At 41.3% G+C, this 19,287-nt stretch overlaps 1 protein-coding gene across 2 annotated transcripts in view; it reads right to left on the reverse strand.

The window, feature by feature from the left end:
* Positions 1-11,486, reverse strand: part of GPR39 (G protein-coupled receptor 39) — an 83,867-nt gene extending 72,381 nt beyond the window's left edge. Inside the window, exons 1-2 of one of the 2 annotated variants that reach the window (XM_057407202.1) lie at positions 11,322-11,486; positions 10,231-11,198 (exon numbers count right to left, since the gene is read on the reverse strand). In XM_057407202.1, the coding sequence (XP_057263185.1) occupies positions 10,231-11,098 (868 nt within the window). In that variant the 5' untranslated portion in view covers positions 11,099-11,198; positions 11,322-11,486. The other variant, XM_057407201.1, reaches the window with a different exon arrangement.
* Between the last annotated feature and the right edge of the window lie 7,801 nt (positions 11,487-19,287).

Here is a 19,287-nt window from a genome sequence, read left to right on the forward strand (position 1 = left end):
AGAGAAGGCTCTGAGGAGACCTTAATGCAGCTTCCAGTACCTAAAGGGGACTACAGGAAATCTGGAGAGAGACTTTGTATAAGAACAAGTAGTGACAGGACAAGGTGCAATGTCTTTAAACTGAAAGAGGGTAGATTTAGATTAGGTATTAGGAAGAAATTCTTTACTGTGAGGGTGGTGAGACACTGGAACAGGTTACTCAGAGAAACTGTGGTTGCCCCATCCCTGTAAGTGTTCAAGGCCATGTTGGACAGGACTTTGAGCAACGTGGACCAGTGGAAAGCACCCCTGCCCATGGCAGGGGTGTTAGAACCAGATGATCTTAAGGTCCTTTCCAACCCAAACTGTTCTATGATCTATTGAATAAACTTGCATCAGAAAGTCATAAGGCTTTTAGCGATTTCATGGTCTGAAGGACAAAGGCAAACAAATCAGCTTTTGACTTCTGTTTGTCCTTCACTAGAACACATTAGTTCTTATCTAATGGTTAAAAACCTGACACGTTAAAGTCATGTCCACAGTAAAGACTACTTGATTCTCTGTGTACTTTATTGATGCTGTACTGTGATTTTTAGTTACCTTAGAAGTTTAATTCTGATTGTTGGCTCAGTTATAGCAGCTTATAGAACTTCTCTTCTGTAGATATCTTTAAGCATTACTGTGACTCAGTTGGTGAGGACCTTCAGCCTTAATGCATTTAAGGGACAAATTTAAGTTCAGTTTCATTTTCAAAATCAGGAAGCTCAGAAGTTGTCTTTATTGGAAATACAATGACAGGCAAAAGAATTTAAAAAAAAAAAAAAATCAACGAATACTGGAGCTTATCAAATGAGACATTTTGGTGCACACACACACACACACAGAGAAATAAAATCACACCCAGTAATGAATACATTTTTCTCTTGAAAAGTTTATGTTTGGGAGGGCAGAGGGGTGTGGGGAAAAAATGACCAAAACTTGAGGAAGAGCATTTTAATTTATTCTTTTTCTTGTTGTACCATCTTGTTGTACCATCTTAAAAACCTTATGTTCCTCTACCTGGCTGAAGGCAGACTCCGATTACTTGCCTATTTTGGCATATACAGAAAATTTGAGATTGAGAGTCGATATACAGAGACAGACCTAGGACTCATCTCTCCATTCTTTTCTCTCTGTGGTGATCCCACACAGACATCTGTGGGAGAAAGAACATAAGAGGGACTTTTCAGTACTATTCACGCTATGTTTTTTGGCACTCAGCTAAACCAGGACTTCCTAAGGTAGAAATTATATCTTATTCTTGACAGCACTATCCTTCAAGGTTACATTTAATCTCTTTTGAAGCCCACTTTTAGATTTGGCTTCCACAACATTAAGTTCCAGAATTTAAATTTTATACTTTATAGAAAAAATGCCAGAATAATTGCAGTTATTGCAATTTGCTGGAAAGGGAACTGTATATATATATACACTGAACAGTATATATACTGAACTCCAGGGATTTTTCTAGGAAGGATCAATCAGGACAGTCTTCTAGTATTTCTTCAAATCAAAATCATCTTCAGCAGCATCATAGATATACCACTAATACAAAAAACTGAGTGCAAGACAGCCCCTCTTTTAGCTGTATAATACAATCACTACATTCAACAAAAAGCATGCTGGCAATATTACATAGAGAAGCAAAGCAGGGTGGATTTGCAGAAACATTATATGAACAGGGACAAAATATTTAGACTACCCGGTGAAAGGGGCTGTATTTGAGCTCTTTCTCAGGGCTCAGCTAGAGACTGGAGTAGAACAGCTTCTTGAATATCTGTACAGATGCTACCTAACAAAACATGAGAAAAGAAAGCCATTTATGCTGACTGAGGACACCTCTGTGTCTGGGTTTCTTTAAAGTCAAGACTGAAGTTTAGCTTCCTGGTAATTATTACATATTACAGTACACCTGTTTGCAGGTGGATGTCAACTGTTTTTTGAGTGCTCACAGAACTCTCTCCATGTTTCCGTTACAAGCATACACTTGCTGCAGAGTGATCCCCAACTCTAACCCCAAAAGCTGCACTTTCAATCTAAATTCCTTTTTAAAAAAATCCATAAGATCAAAAATAGTAAGTGCTTTTAAGAGAGAATTAAATACAAGCACCACAGGCTTAAAACAACTTAAGGGGAAATAAGGAAAAGTTAGCTCATAACAATACCAGACCTCTTTCTCAGTTTCACCTTTCATTGTAAGTCACTATTTACACAATTAGGATGTTCTTGTCAGACTCATTTAATCCATAATATTTTGACCTTTATATTACTCATGCATCCACAACAGAGGTCAGAAAGATAACTGCTTTCTCAGTTAAGTATAGGGTTGGCATCTAACAGCATAAACATACTTTAATCATGCCCTCAAGAAAGGATAAAAAGGTGCTACAGTACATTGTGCCAGATGTTAAGTTGAAATCTTAACTGTTTACCTTTAGCGGAAAACATAATTTTAGAATTCCTTCTACTACAGGAAAAACTACAGTTTTTCAAATGTACTACCTATCCAGTAAAACTGAAGGTTTAGGAACTCGCAATAAGGAAAGGGAAGAAAATAAGCTTTAACCTGGTGGTTGGCAGTTGGTTGGTTCTCAGTTTCTACCACAAATGTTGCCTTCAGGAAACCAAGAAGTTATGTAGGACTAAATTGAAAGCTTCACGTTACTAATAAAAGTGCAGATATTAAAGCTCTCTTCCATTAAAATTCACAGGTTAGCTATTATTGCTTAAAGGTAATGGTCGTAACATCAGCTAGGAAAACAAAAGATTTAATTTTGTGAAATGTGATATAATTGCAATATAAAACAATAGAGGAATAGATAATGCATTTAGTTTTCACAGGTGAAGACTTCAATAAATCATCTTGAACTTACCACAGATGAGTCATCTATCTACTATTCAAATGAGTCTATGATCTAGTGAAACTGGGGAGTTGCAAGAGCAATCAACATTTGAGATGGTGTCTCAGATGAGGTAGTAAGCTCAGAAGAGGTAGCAAGAAAACACAGAGAAATCTGAACACTAATGCTTAAGACAATAACCTCTTAATCAAAGAATTAAAGAGACAGCTTCCAAGGCTGTTTCTTGTAAGCATGTCCTAAAGAGGGTTTGCCATGATACAGAGCATATTTTTCAGAAGCTGAGATGACACAGCCAGCCCTCAGCTCCCCAAAGGCAGCAGCCCCCTGCTTGTTTCTTGGCTTATGCTACCAAAGCAAGGGATGTTACTTGCACTTCTCTCCTTCTTTCTCTCTTTTTCTAACATACCCTGGGGATGTCAGAAGAATCGAGGACCAATAGGGCTATTAAAGAGAGGGGGAAGGGGAGGGGGAAAGATTAATACCAAGTTTAAGGTCAAAAACTGGTAACAGTCTTCAATTAAGCTTAAAGACTTTGGATAGAGGCAAATGCAGAGCAGAAATACTTAAGAAATCTTTTCCATCTGCTTAGTCTCTGGACAACACAGAGATGGTAGAGCATAAAGAAGAGGAAAGATACTTGTGCTGCATGTGCCACAGGAAAAGCTAGGTTGAAGCAGCACACCAGCACCTATAGCTCACTAGCAGACTAGGTGAAATACCAGTTTCCTTGTAGGCATCAGGTGAAAGACAGAAGCATGGCCATGATTTTCACTAAGTACCAGTAAAGCACTTACTGTCCTCATGAGCTTCTCACATGGAAGCAAAGACAGTGGTCATATGTACACAGAACCTATATCTGTCAGGATATCACATATGGAGATTTATGTGGATTGCACTAGTGGTGAATTTGGTTCTCTGACTACAGCATTTGCAGTTAGGTTGTCTTTAAAGCTGCAGGCTTTTCATGTTGAAGCAATTCTTAAGTACTCTAATGCAAAGTGTAATCACACATAGATTTTTCCATTAAAACTACAAAAGTCTTAAATACCTTGGGGGCGCTGGCCTCAATTAGTCCCTATTCTTCCGTTCTTTTTTCTCTCTGTACCACTGTGCCATCCCTTGGCGTAGGAGGAAAGGAAGACTGTCTGCTTAAGCCAAAAGCACAATCTTCTATTACATGAGTCCGGTTAAAGCAGAAGTAGATAAATTGCTTTGTGTACAACAGGGAGAAAAATTATGCTGGTTTCTGCTTCTGTTCATTTTTCAAATTACAGTGTGGGAAAACTGAACATAGAGATATCATGATTTTGGAAGTTTGCCTTGAGTCTATTTTACTGTGGCTACATTTTTGATCATTGGTTTTGCTTGTTTTTTTTTTAGCCTAACAGAAGTCCTAAAGTTCTTTGAAGGAGATTGTACAAAATTGCAAGGAGAAGCTATGATCCCTGAACTCAGCCTTTCCATTGTCATCTGTTGAATAGGTGAGCTTCGTTTTTGCGCTACAGTATTCGGTAGCATTGATCAGTTTTGCCATTGACACCAGGTTAACACTTTTACAGAGAAAAGGAAAGCAAATTTTAGTGAGCACCAGTAGGTAAATTTTCTGCTTTCATCTCTTTTCCAGGAAGCAGCACCTAAAAGCAAAACTTACTAGACAGAGGGTATGTGTTCCATTCAGCTGAATGGCCAGACCCTGGTCTGTTTTTCTAAGCATTTCATTTTACCTGCTCAGCCCTTGCTACCCATTTCAGTACATTCAGTTTCCTACTTGTCTTGCATAATTTGAAGTCCTGCTCAGGGAAATATATGGGTGGAGACACCATATAAAACACAGAGATTAAAATGATATCCAGCCTACAACATATTTATCTTCAGGCACCTCTCCAAGAAAGTCTCTGAAGAAAGACGGCTGAGTGGAATGATTAAAGCAATGAACCAAGAGGAGTCAATGAAGCCGAGTTTAAAGAACATGAGTTGGAGCTGTATTCTAGAATCTAATCAGTTAGGTTATTCTTCCAATTTTTGTTCTGCCTCTAAGCTTTACCTTTTCCAGTGAGGAAAAAACACAGCCAATTTCCAGCCTATGAAGAAGCATCTAATTTTCCTGTAACACAAGTCCTACCATTGTCAACTTGTACTGTGCCTGAGTCATCTGAGGATGACAACCACATATTTTTTCACAACTACTTGAAGTAATCTACCTCCTGAAAACCCATTTGCCAAGTGCCTTACGAAATACATTTCCTTAGTGATCTTTGGAAAGGCTATTTCTACACACAATACCTTTATTCTGAGCAAAACATTAATCTACCAGCACTAGTATATAGGGAAAAAATGGTACTCCATCTTAAGTTCTAAAAGGTTTTTTTAATTTCCAAGTCAAAATTTTATCAGAAGACAAGGCACTAGCACAAGATTCAGCAGATGCATTTGTGACTCTCCACAGCATTTGTGGCCTTGGTCAGGTCACTGACCTCTTTCTGTCTAGCTTTTCCAGCCCTTACCTTCTGCCTTTTTTATGTGGATGTAGAGGCAGGAACTCTCCCTCTACGGCACTTGGCAGAGTCTCAGTAAAGCCTCTAGCAGCTATTGTTCCGTAAAGTAGACCAGACCTGAACCTACATGTACTATACCACATCACATGAAACCATCACTGCTACTGTCTTCAGGCCGACTCTCAGTGTATTTGACATACTGAAGTGTTAGACCAAAGAAAAATAAAAGAAAAAACTCCACTGTCTTGCTTAAGATGAAGGCAGTGCCATAGATTCTGATAAGCCCTTCCATGTTCAATAAAGAAGTTGTAGGATATTTGCTGTCCAGGCATGCAGGTAAAATTAATCTTACATCAGAAGGTCCTACAGCAGAAAAGCTTCAGTACTGTAGTGATGGGAAAGAGACAGCAGGGAGAATTATCTGTTCTGCTTGGCATGGGGGAGCCGACAGTGCTGCGCTGGTATCAGCAGGTTCTCCAGTTATGTAAGTCCAGCTGCAACTCTGGCTCTTGCCAACTGACACAGTTACAGCAGTGCTTTAGCGCATCCACCTCAACAATCTCACAGCAGCCAGATTACTTTGATATTTCTCTTTCCTGGAAGGAAGAGCTCAGGATGGATGGATATTTCATCATGGCCAGGAGACAAAAAAGCACCGACCAGATGCCAACTGGCAAACACCAAAGCACCCACAGTGCCCAGGAGCCCCATGCAGTGGGACCCCCCTGCTGTGCAAACAGAAGAGTATTGCTCCAAAGGGCAAACTGGAAGTGTATACAAAGAAAAGCAGAGGATGTAGTAACACTGAAGGACTTTTTTATTTCAACGTATTTACTATGGGGGGGCTTGAGATTGTTTTATACAAAATAATTAAGTCTTTTTAGTGGAAGAGCAAAACTGAATCTGCCAAGGGGAATAACAGAAGCTGTAGAAGCAATACATTTTTCAGCTGGGGTAGTCAAAACTCATTTCATTGTAGAGTACAAGTTCAGTTCAGTTAGATCTAGTCTGATGACAAACCCTACAACTGCTTTTGTATAAGTGTTGCATTATATAATTGACGAGATTAAGAAGGGCATAGCCATGGCCAGTGAGCAGCCACTGCTGCCATGGAGCCACTTGTGCTGAGGCCCATCCCACCAGTAGCTTGCAAGGAGGCGCGTGCCATACTGCTCCCCTCTCCCAGTGACCAGGCCACCCGTTAACATTTCCTAAAGGTTTTTAACTTGCATAGCTTCAGCTATGAGAAGTTTGTAACATTTATGATTACTGCAATAGTTGGAGTTTGATATCTTTTACATAATCCTTCCATGACATTCTCCTTTGTTGGCTATAACCCACTTATATATATTAATACATATAAATCTCCAAACTCACCTTTCTTAAAAGCTCATTTCTATGTTGGCAAAGGCCTCAGCTCAGCTGCTGGAGAAGCAAGAGGTCCCTAGTGGCACCTTATGACCATTTAGGTAGCCCCTCTGATCACTGCCCTGCCTCTTACAGCCACATGAGAAAGACAAGATTGAATAGCCACAAAGATTGAAGTAATCCCTGTCAGGGTGGGCTGCACATTAGGAGATTTTAAATACTGTGAAAAGCTTGTGTTTCAAAGTGCCATCCGCCACGTGTTTTCGTAAGCACTGCAGCCATTAATTTCTGCTGCCACGGTAGGGAAACTTTTATTAACAAGTGCTGTTATGAACCACTCAAAAACTTAAGTTCAGCTAGATTTTTCCTGCTATTCATAGCAGGTCATACTCAGAGAGACCCATGTAGACCTTTACTAGAAGAAAGCTCTGCTATCCCAGCATAAGTAAATCTACTTTAACAACAAACATATAGGTAACCCAGACAGTATCAACCAGTCTGATCTATGCTGCTTGTGTGGATGGAGTGACCCACTAGGGAAGTGGAGTTTTACCATATGACTCAGAAGGTGATTAAATAAATCTCACACACACCCAGATTGCAGGAATTATGCCCCAGTCTATGCAAAAGCTCAAAAGGCCTCATTTCGGGAGCAGGACCATTAAGCAGACTTGCATGTACTATCATGTTTTTCTTGAAGGCAACAGCAAGTGGGAAGGAAGTTGGAAGGAACAGGACTTCACAATCTACTTGATAAAAACAGAACTGATTTTCTCCAAAACACTGAGACAAAGTTGCATTCCTAAACTGGAGCAAATCTACCAAAATTTGAGCTGAACAGCCCCTGGAAGTATCCAAACCATCAGCACCATGCATAGAGCTTTTAGTGCAGCCACTGGGCCAGACCCTCCTCTCCAGTGTGTGTGTAGCAAGGTAGTCAGAAGGAACTGACATCTCTACATCAACAACTTCAAATCCACAAACAGACCCTCTGGGCTTTATGCTGAAATACTTGAACCTTGCAGCTACCTTCCTTGGACAAAAGCTCTTCCCCACATGGGCCTAGACCAGCATAGCATGGTGGAGCTCTATCCCTTGGCCCCTTGTCACCTTCCTCCATCATAGCAGTGGTGTCACCCCAGCTGGACCCCCTTCTGCAAGTGTACCTACTACCTATGGCAAGTAGTCTTTCAACATTTACAATTCATATTCATGATTATTTCAAGTGCCACACAGGAACATGACACTAAAAAAACCACCAGCTCCTTCTTGTGTTTTCTACTTAGCTTTTTCTCATCGTCAGGAGATTTATGAATTTAATCTCCATTTTATAGAACTTGACAATTTTAACAGCTAGAAGAAGAAAATGCTAAATTGTTTTTATTGCTGTTAGATGTTCAAAGACATCCTGCTACATACTGACATTTACATTTCACATTAAAAGTGAAATACATTGGGAATGTGCAAGTATTTGTTTTAATTTGACCCATCTGTTGAATGAAAAACAAAGAGGACTTCTAAATCACTATATATAAATTCAGCAATTTGTAACCAATCTATATATTCATTTCTTCTGAGTCAAAACTTCCCTAAAGCATCACTCTTATGAAATCTCCAAATTAAATTGCTTCGCATTGTTCTTAAGGATGCAGGCCACAGTTTCTTCCTCCTCAGTTTATTATTTCCCAACCCAAGTAAATTAGCAAGACTTGTATTAAAAATCTTGCCACTGAAATGATTTTGAAGAATTCACGGAAGTATCTACTCGCTCCAGAAAGCTAGAGCACAGAGGAAGTGTCACATATTGACAGCAAATTCCCTTAAGATAAAGCACAAGCCAATTGCCTTCACTTAGCTTTTAACACTCCTGCAAGCAGCACTAGGTCAGCCCTATTCCATGCTAAACCATCACCAAGCAAGAATAATAATCAAGAAGGGGAAGAAAAGCTAAGGAAATTTACCTTCACCTCTCAGCCTGGCTAGAGCTTGCTACAGGATTGGGATCATAGACTGAGCTTTAATGCAGATCTGGATGATAATTTTACAAGGGGAGAGAGATCCAGACATTTAAGGATCCTGCAGCAGCACTTAGAGCAGAGCCTTATCTCTTTTTTCACTTTGTGCAACATGCTGTATTTAGCATTTGCTGCTAAGCCTCTACCCCAGAAATCAGTACTTTCAGTACAGGATAAGGAAAAGCTCTGTACAGCTTGGAGCATCACATGTCCCATTTGAAACCTTTGTCAATAGCAACTCCACCTTTTCCCCAAATCTTTAAGTCATATGCCTTGTCTGTATGACAAGTGTTCATCATGTTCCCAGCTCTAGCACAGGTGGAGCAGAAAAGGAGCTAGGTGCAACCTGAGCTCATTAGCCTGCAGCTTCATGTCACAGCCATGCATGAAAAAGCAAGACTAGACAAGGAACCAGAGAATGCTCGAAATAGAAGTCTTAAAATATCTACATAAAGCTAGAAGTGGACAGACCCACAAGTTTCAATTCTGCCTCTGCAATATCAAGCAGAACACTAAAAAAGCATCACTGAAATACTAGGTCTACTCTGCATTCACACTCTAGGTAGTTCATTTATTATATCCAATATCTTATTAAGCAACCCAACAAAACAGGAACTAGCAGTAATGCAGCCAGGGCATGATTAAGGGTGCTTCTAAAAGCATCAACAAATGTGGAGACTGCATGGATCACAGCCCAGAAAGATTCAAGTTGGTGAAATGACAGCTTGATTAGTTTTTGCCTGACAAATGTGGCAAGAGAGATCAGAATCAAACATAATTCCAAGGCCTTCAAATAAAACCAGGAAAAAAAAATATTCGAAGAGGGCAACAGCAATTTGCAAGACCAAATCAATTCTCCAGCCCAGCTTTCTTAATGCCTGGATGCAACACATCCACAGCCACAATTGCTGAGACTATGTAAGTACCCTCCAGGGAGCATCCTGAATTAACAGCGACATGCCCTGTGGGTGGGACAAACTTCAGATCTTGCAAGACACTCTTCCCTCCTATCAAGAGACTACTAAGTCTCTTGATATGCAACAATACTTTACTAAGTATGCACGTATTTGTAATTTAATAGGAAAATGTACAAGTAGAGCTACTTTATATCCAGGCAACCATTGCCTATTACTACCTCAAAGATCAAGCAGCAACACCCTATTACCCATATTGCTGCATGTAGGCATGCAGGATAATCAAACAACATAAAGAGCAGAGAGCAAATTGAATTTTCCTACTTATTCCCTCCCACCTAACAGCAAAAAAAAAATGGGTCAAAAACACACAGGGAAATCAGTTTCTTAAAAACATATCATTGCAACCAAAGTATTTCTCTCCATCATTTTGCCTCAGTTTTAAAACATATATCCCCCATTTGGGGAAACGTGGTGAGCTAAAATGGAGGCTTCTGGGGTTCCCGCCCATGTGGAAAGGGGGCAGGGGAGGGGAGGCAGAGTAACACAAAGCTCTTACCCAGGAATAAAATTATCTGTCTCCTGGAGCTCTTGCCCTCCGAGCTCTCACTTTTTCTTAGGTACTGTTCCTGGTGTTTTAGTCCACCCTTCACAGCCACAGTTCCTTTCTTGTGGATCATCAGGGTCTTCATCATGCTGTGGCACATAAATGTGACAGATCCCAAAACTATGATGTACACAGCAAAGGCACTGAAGATGCTGGCCTGAAAGACAGACCACTTGGAGGAGAGGCTGGTACAGATGGTCATATTGTGTTTCAGATCAGGAAGGTGGTGCCTGGGCATAGGCTTGTCACAGGCAGTCATACCTTGGTAGCCCTCAATAGCTTCCAGGGGGTATTCTGTGCCCATGGCAAAGAGCAGAGGCAGAGCCACTATGACAGACATCCCCCAGACAAAAGCGATGAGCAGCTTCACCTTGCGGGGTCCAGAGACGGCCTTGAACTTAAAGGGGTGGCAGATAGCCACATACCTCTCAAAGCTGAGTGTGGCTACATGCAGCACAGTGGCATAACTGCAGGCTTCAAAGAGGAAGTAGTAGAGCTTGCAAGCCACATTGCCATTGGGAGTAGAAAAGGGGCTCCAGATGGCACTGAAGAACTCCATGGGCATACCCAGCAGGATGACCAGCAGATCAGAGCAGGCCAGGCTCACCATGTGGTCTGTGACCTCTTTCTGCAGGTAGCCCTTCTTCTGCAGGATCCTGGTGGCCTTGATGGTGATGCTGTTGCCCAGGATGCCCGCAACAAAGATGCAGACATACACGGAGGCCAAAGTGATCTTAATCCAAGGAGACACTTCAAACTCAGGGATGTGGCTGTGGTCAATGAGATCAGAACAGTCTAAAGAGGATGTCCGTCCTGCCATGAGAAGCCCCTTGGGGGGAATAGGAGAGAGAAAAAGCCTTCTGCCCAATCTGATGTTCAGATTCACAGCAAATGGATCCTTTCTTGCTTTGCCCCTCTCACTGCAATGCACAGGTTAAAGCAGTCAGGCAAAACAAACCTGTCTCAATTAGCCACACCTGTGGGTTTTGTTAGCAGCAGCCAATGAGTCAGTGAGCCAAGCATGAAAGTGTTTCAGATCTTACCTATTTCTATGGCAAACATCTCCTGCTCCTGTTGGATTTTTGTCCTTTCTCCACTAAGTGAAGCTGCTGTTCTCCAGCCCTCTGTGGTCTGAACTGCTCTTCTCTCAACATTTGCCTCTTCCTCTGCAAGCAAAGGCACCTTTTGGTCCCTGCCCCAGGAGGAGGAAGTCAGAGTTTCTGCGTGGTTATAGCTTCTCTGTTAACCATTAACCTAAATCTTGGCACAAGCCACCCATGTTTGAAATGCACTTCCTGTAATAAGAGCTCCTTCTCAGGGATAGATTAGGTTGGTGGGGTCAGGCTGAATATTAACTGGGCTTCAGACTTCCATATGCCAACGTGCTTCACTACTTTACCTTTCCTTTAATGAAGACCTCAGTATCTGTCACAGCATTATTTGCTACACAGCTTGTGCAAGCCACGGACTGATTTACATCATCAGGAGCTTCTGGTTTTCAGTTGCTGCTGCTGAACTGGTAGCTTCTTAAAATAACTGGTTAGACTTTAAAAAGACTTCTCATAAGTTATAAAATAAGATGAGCTCTAGATTTAGACACATCCATTGTCTCCCTTTAATTTTCTATCTTCTTGTGTTAGATAACAAAAAGAATAAAGTAAGTAATCCAGATCATGTTCGTGCTTTTAAGTAATCCAAAGTAGCAGGGGCTGAAAATGGACTTCCTGCTCCTGTCTCACCCGAGGGAGAATGAATTTAATGCACTCTTTAGTTTTAGTTTCAAACCATACCACTGAAGGCTCCCAAGGTAACCCCTGGAAACATTTAATTAGAAGGTGTGTATATGGATTAGGAAACCTTTACATTACACTGCAAAATGGCAGAACAGCTTTTGCAGCTATAATCAAGAGAGAGGCCATTACAGTGATCTGCTCCAATACCAAATCTAAGAACAGTGGGTTCACAAAGTGATTTCTATTAACTAGACAAGCACATGTGACACTTTCAGCTCATGATAAAAGAGAAACATTAGAAAGCTGTTACTAAGCAGTCTCCTCACATTCAGTGGTTATCACTGTACCTCAGCAGCCCAAGTATATAATGAACAAAAGATGCCCAAAACAGGATAATCAGCACCTGTTTCTACGCATTATTTATACATTCCAGTTTCAGAAGAATCACCTCAAACCTTGCACAACTTCAAGCCTGTAGTCCCAGTCATTTTTCCTTATGTTTGATAATTCACATTTGTTCTGCTCAGACAAGCTTTGTATTATTACCCAATTTCTTTCACTTAATTTTACTTTATAAAAGTGTGAACAAAGATTACATATGCATGACTGAATTGTGGAAATGAAGCTAATTAAAATTTGCTGCTTACTATCCAAAGGGAAAAAGGGAGAGAGAGAGAGCGCAAAAGAGAAAGAAGGCCCAATAGGATTAGATTTCCCCCCTTTTTCCACACCAATTATAAAATGCAGAACACAATTTTGCAGTTTTCAATATTATCTTTAGAATATACACGAAGTTTATTAACTTTCTAATAAAGAGCTGATGCCACAAAGGGGATAGGAGGGAAAGAGGTAATTGTGGTTACTCATAGACTGAGACCACTAGAAAAAAATTTTACGTAAGTTACTGGACTACATAAACCAGCAGTGAATATTCCAGAGATACATATAAAATCCCTATCATGGATGATTATAAAAAAAATATATATCTTCCTGGAGGGAAACATTTCTTCTCAACTAAATGGGGAAGAAATTGTTGATGCCCCATCCCTGTAAGGATCCAAGGACAGACTGGACAGGGCTTTGAGAAACCTGGCCTAATGGAAGATGTCCATACCCGTGGCAGTGGAATTGCAACTAGATGACCTTTAAGCTCCTTTCCAACTCAAACCATTCTATGATTCTGTGATAAATGCACTTCATGTGCCTTTGTGGCAGGGAGGGGGAGAGCTCATAGTCTTTACCCTGGTGGATGTTACCAGTTTATAAACTTACAGTTTGTGTTACAGTCTAATTTTAGGGATTTTGTTAAGTTTTACTCAATATCTCGTAGCAGTGAGTACCACAAATTAATTTTTGTGTTGTTCCCTTTCCCTTAGCTGTTTTGAAAGTGAATATTGCTTGTGCGATTGTACCTGGGAGAACAATGCAGGGAGCCCCTCTAGATCCAATTTGTGGCCATTTTGCACCATGACTTCACCCCCCAGTACTGAAGAGAAGTCACAGAATCATAGAATCATAGAACAGTTAGGGTTGGAAAGGACCTGAAGATCATCTAGCTCCAAACCCCCTGCCATGGGCAGGGACACTTCCCACTAAACCATGTCACCTAAGGCTCTGTCCAACCTGGCCTTAAACACCGCCAGGGATGGAGCACTCACAACTTCCCTGGGCAACCCATTCCAGTGCCTCACCACCCTTACAGTAAAGAACTTCTTCCTTATATCCAATCTAAACTTCCCCTGCTTAAGTTTTAACCTGTTACCCCTTGTCCTATCACTACAGTCCCTAATGAAGAGTCCATCCCCAGCATTGCTATAGCCCCTTTCAGATACTGGAAGGCTGCTATGAGGTCTCCACGCAGCCTTCTCTTCTCCAGGTTGAACAGCTCCAACTTTCTCAGCCTATCTTCATACGGGAAGTGCTCCAGTCCCCTGATCATCCTCGTGGCCCTCCTCTGAAGTTGTTCCAACAGTTCCATGTCCTTTTTATGTTGAGGACACCAGAACTGTACACAGTGCTCCAAGCGAAGTCTCACGAGAGCAGAGCAGAGGGGCAGGATCCTGCTGGTCACGCTCCTTTTGATGCAGCCCAGGATACGGTTGGTTTTCTGGCCTGTGAGCGCACACTGAAGCTGGCTCAGGCTCATTTTCTCATTGACCAACACCCCCAAGTCCTTCTCCACAGGGCTGCTCTGAATCTCTTCTCTGCCCAACCTGTAGCTGTTGGGATTGCTCCGACCCAGGTGTAGGACCTTGCACTTGGCATGGTTAAACTTCATAAGGTTGGCATCAGCCCACCTCACAAGTGTGTCAAGGTCCCTCTGGATGGCATTCCTTCCCTCCACGGTATCAACCAAACCACACAGCTTGGTGTCATCAGCAAATTTGCTAAGGGCGCACTCAATCCCACTGTCCATGTCACTGACAAAGACGTTGAACATGACCGGTCCCAACACTGATCCCTGAGGGACACCACTCGTTACTGGTCTCCAGCTGGACATTGAGCCATTGACCACAACTCTTTGAGTGCGGCCATCCAGCCAGTTCTTTACCCACCGAGTTGTCCATCCATCAAATTGATGTCTCTTCAATTTAGAGACAAGGATGTTGTGTGGGACAGTATTGAATGCTTTGCACAAGTCCAGGTAGATGATATCAACTGCTCTCCCCCGTCCATCAGTTCTGTAGCCCCATCATAGAAGGCCACCAAATTGGTCAGGCAGGATTTCCCCTTAGTGAAGCCATGCTGGCTGTCACCAAGCACCTTGTTGTTTTTCATGTGCCTTAGCATGCCTTCCAGGAGAATCTGCTCCAAGATTTTGCCAGGCACAGAGGTGAGACTGACTGCTCTGTAATTCCCTGGGTCATCCATTTTCCCCTTCTTGAAAATGGGGGTTATATTTCCCTTTTTCCAGTCATCAGGAACTTCACCTGACTTTTCATGATTTCTCAAATATGATGGCCAGTGGCTTAGCAACTTCATTCACCAGCTCCTTCAGGACCTGCAGATGGATTTCATCAGGTCCCATGGACTTGTGTATGTTCAGGTTCTTAAGATGGTCACGAACCAGATCGTCTCCTACAGTGGGCCTAGGGTCTTCATTCTCACAGTCCCTGCATCTACCTTCCAAGTCAAGAGCACTAAGGATAGAGATCACTGTCTCTCTTTCTAAAATCAGCACGCACAGATGCAACATATTGCCAATCACTTGCTAGCCACTTTCTAAGAAAACAGAGCATCCTGAAGATGCAGATTAATTACATGGGCACAGCTGGCTCTGCGTGCCAGTGCTCAGCCACAGTCATGATGACCTGAACACTTGTAGACATGCAGTTGCTGGTAAAAGATGACAAGTGGTGGTAGGCAGAGAAATGGTGAGAAGGAGCATGGATTGTTGTCACTGTAGTATATAAGGTGATTTTTACTTTCAGAGATAATAAAGCAGCTATGATCACCCACCACAGTCTGTTACCCAACAGAGTCTACAAGGTTTCCTGAAGGGCTTTGTGCTTTCTTGTCTACTCCCTGGATAACACCTTAATGAGAGGCCTGTTGGGACAGAAGAAAGCAGAGCTTTATCATACATCCTTTAGCCATTTCACAAAGCTCACCTTCTGCACACACCTTGTGCAGTGAACCATCTAGCACCCCACCATGCCTGTGTACCACTGTCTGAGCTGAAGGCCAGGAGGGTCTGCGAGGCACTCAGTCCTTGGCCAACTGCCATCTCATCAGAAGCCATGTCCCCCAGACTCCTGATGAGGCTGGCCCCCAGAACTGGCAGTTAGCACAAGTTGTAGCTGGAATGAGTCTTGGAAGAACAAACACATTTGACAGATGCTGTTGCATTTTAGGTAAATAGACTGTAGATTAACCTTTTCCAGTGTGCAGAGGTACTGTATGGTTGCTGTCTTACAAATGCAGTCTCTTCCCCAGCTGTGTAGTGCTGGCACATGAATTGGCTTGGGGTGCCCAATCTGCAGAATTGCTCGATGGTTATTTCTCAATTACCATACAGCACAGATGCCAGGGTGCCCTGATTGGCAGACAGGCATTGTCACACTTGCATTATCTCTGTAAAATTATTTCTCGATAACCGTGTTGTGAATATGCAAATCCACCCTAATTGGCTACGCTAATCACACTGCTCTGACTGGTTTCTGTTCTCAAACTGTTCAAGCTACTTGACAGGAACAAAGAAAATGCTTTGGTTTCTTGTTTCCTTTGGCTGAAAAACTTGAAAACTTAAATGAAAAAGGAGAGCTATCTCAAAAGCAAAGAAAATGAGGTTGTGAAAAGGATTAACTTTTTTTTTCAGATAAAAACACATTGACTTTTTTTCTTGCTAGTCTTTACCATTCTCCACCTCAACAAACCGCTTGTCCCTAGAATAGCTGTGATACCTTTGTCTTGCCAGTATTTGTTTAGAGAAAGTGAATCCTGGGCTTGTTCAATTCTCTTTGAAACACAAGGTAAACAAAATGAGATTGCTGTTCTGCAGAAGGCAGCTACTCTGATCTGCACAGGCAGAGGGAAAAGTGCTGTGGGAATAAAAGGGAGAAACAGCACAGACAAAAGTGAAGTGTCCAAATGATTTTAAATGTTTTAAGAAATCAATTCGCGTGAGACAGCTCATGTTGGCTTTTAAAAATATTTTTCATTAACATTTAAATAATTCAAGACTGCATCCAGATAACAAGGTTCCTTCCTGTTTTTTTTGGAATCTAAAAAGCCTCTTTACTGTTAAGATGCCTTTGTATTCTTCTGTACTTTTCTTCTTTTGAAGATTATGATGATAGTTAATAATACAAATAACTGCAAGTAATTTGTGAAATTTATTTCTTCTTAATTTCCCTAAGAGTTTGATTTTGGGCAACAGAGCCTAACAACCACCGTGCTGTTAACTGCTTTGCTCCTTTTCTTCTGGCAATATGAGAGACTGGGTTATGCAATCTGGGCAATGGATGTGCTGTGTAACCCACATATCCATAATGAATTCTAATTTAATTAGATTACCTCTAGAAAGGTGACATATGGAAAGCTGCCATCTTTTATTCAACGATGTGCAGTGTTACCTGCTGTAATGCCATCTTCCTGGAATATCATATTGTGAGTGTTTGCTTATCTGGCTGATAGAGAAGAGGGTTTCAAATGCATTTCCAGGATACATAGAATAAAGCGATCTCTGCTCCAAATCATTACCTCTAAATAAATAGATAAAAGCACTTCACTACTTCCCAGTTTGTTTTACAAATTGGCAAGCATCATGAAAAGAAGCTGGAGACAGTGAGACTAAATGGTTTATTCAAGATAGAGACAATCTGTGCAACATCTGAGCCTCCTCACTGATATTCTGGATTTCAGCTTTCTCACATGACCTGCAGCATAGAGACTACAGAGCACGAAATGCATTTACACATCTCCTCACTAGTTGCTCTGGTGGTTTTAACTGATGTTAATTCATAATAATTAAAACACATTTACACCATCAAAACACATAATTATTGTACTTAGTCATATCTGGAATTGTTGAATATGCCACCTGCTTTCTGATCACCTTAGTAAATTAAAGACATTAAAACTGTTCAAAGCCTTCACTCAATTGCAGTAAACCAAATGCACTAGGAGGTCTGTGGGTTGCTGTGATTAGGTGGAAGTGCACTTTGCCTGGCAAAAAAAGTGAAAGGGTTAATGTTCCACTCTTGGAGCAATGAAAGAGATGCACTTCTCTCTGTCCTTTGACATTTCAGTAGCTGTTAAGAGGCAAAAAAAAAGTCCCCAGATGTGGAGAAGCTGATTAGACAGGCTGGAAAAAGCAAGTAAAGCAGGTCCTGAAATAAGACAGTCCTTTTTGCATGCTTTGAGAATGAGGTACCAAAGGAAATGAGCTTATTTATGTACCAGGCCTGACAAACAAGCTATAACTTAAAACCAGAATGAGCACATACACTAAGCCCAGGTCTCAATAATCATAAGCCAATGGCATTGAACACATTTCCTGAAATACTCACTCAGAGTTCCTTTTGTCTGAAGCACAGTGGCACCGAAGTGTAACATCTGGTTCAAGAAACCGCTGTGAAACCCGGGGCATAATCCCAGGCACAATGAATCAAATCTCATTTTTCTCTGCGTAATTTCTAAACTGACTTATCCAAATAGATGTTAATGGCTTCAAAATACAATTCAAAGCTCCTGTTTAAGAGCATACTTAATTTGCTGCATTTTTAAACTGCCAAGTAAACTCTTCTATGCAGTGTACATTTCCAACCCAGCTTTTAATACAGGTTCATACCACTGGATGTTATGCCACTGCCTTAGAAAAAGCTTCAGATTTCATTCTCTGAATGCAGCCAGTTGCTTAAAGTTACAAGATAGAAATAACTGTAACAATGCCACTCACAACCTGAATTCTCCATAATTTTTGTTAGAAATTTGTGAAGTCAATTATCTATGGAAATGACCATCACATGCAAGCAAAGAAACCACTGCAGTTCAGAGTACATGCTCTTCTTTTGCTAACAAACCAACTGGGAATCTTCTGAAAAATGCTGATGGTTCACTCTTGGTCTTCTGAAAAATCTCTTTAAACTAAAATCAAGCTTTACTGTTGCAACGAGAAGCAAAAACAAAAAAATATTTCCTTGCTTTTTGCTTCTTTCTTGTGCTTGGCATCTCATCACCATCAGGACTTGCACTCATGTGCCCAGCTGAGCTGTTACAGAATCATTTTGCCTCTCTTCAGAACTCAGCTGATGGGGTTTAGCCTGAAGCAAGCTAATGGCAGCTTTTTGACCTGCTTCTGAGGAATCCTAGCAGTATGTCACCACAGCAAGGGCACTTCTGTCACCCTGGTTTTTTGAATTTACAGTATGTACCTGATGCCAAGACTCAAAATACCCAACTTCTCACTTTGAGGAACTTGTATTTCAACATTATGTAGTTCCTTCCCTTGCAGTAACTTCACAAATTCAGTTTTAAATAGCTTGTAAAAAAAGGCAGAATTCTTCACCTATTGTTCCAATGGTACAGCTACTTCGAGAGAAGAGCAGGACAATTAACATTACATAGTAATTTGTGGGTATACAGGATGCACATTTGGGTTTCTAAGTAAAACATGTAAAATCTGTCTGAGCTGAAACTTGGCCAGAAGGCAGGGCTTCAGTTCTTGTTCTCAGGAAAACACTAGGTGAATTTCAGGAGTTTTGGGTCCTGGATATGCCATCAACACAGGATCTATGAGGCACAGAATCTTTAGTTACTGTCCAGCTGAATCACC

This window comes from Pezoporus wallicus, unplaced genomic scaffold (genome assembly GCF_028554395.1).
Source record: "Pezoporus wallicus isolate ANWC-B61680 ecotype Strahan unplaced genomic scaffold, APGP_CSIRO_Pwel_v1 contig_4166, whole genome shotgun sequence".
NCBI lineage: Eukaryota > Metazoa > Chordata > Aves > Psittaciformes > Psittacidae > Pezoporus > Pezoporus wallicus.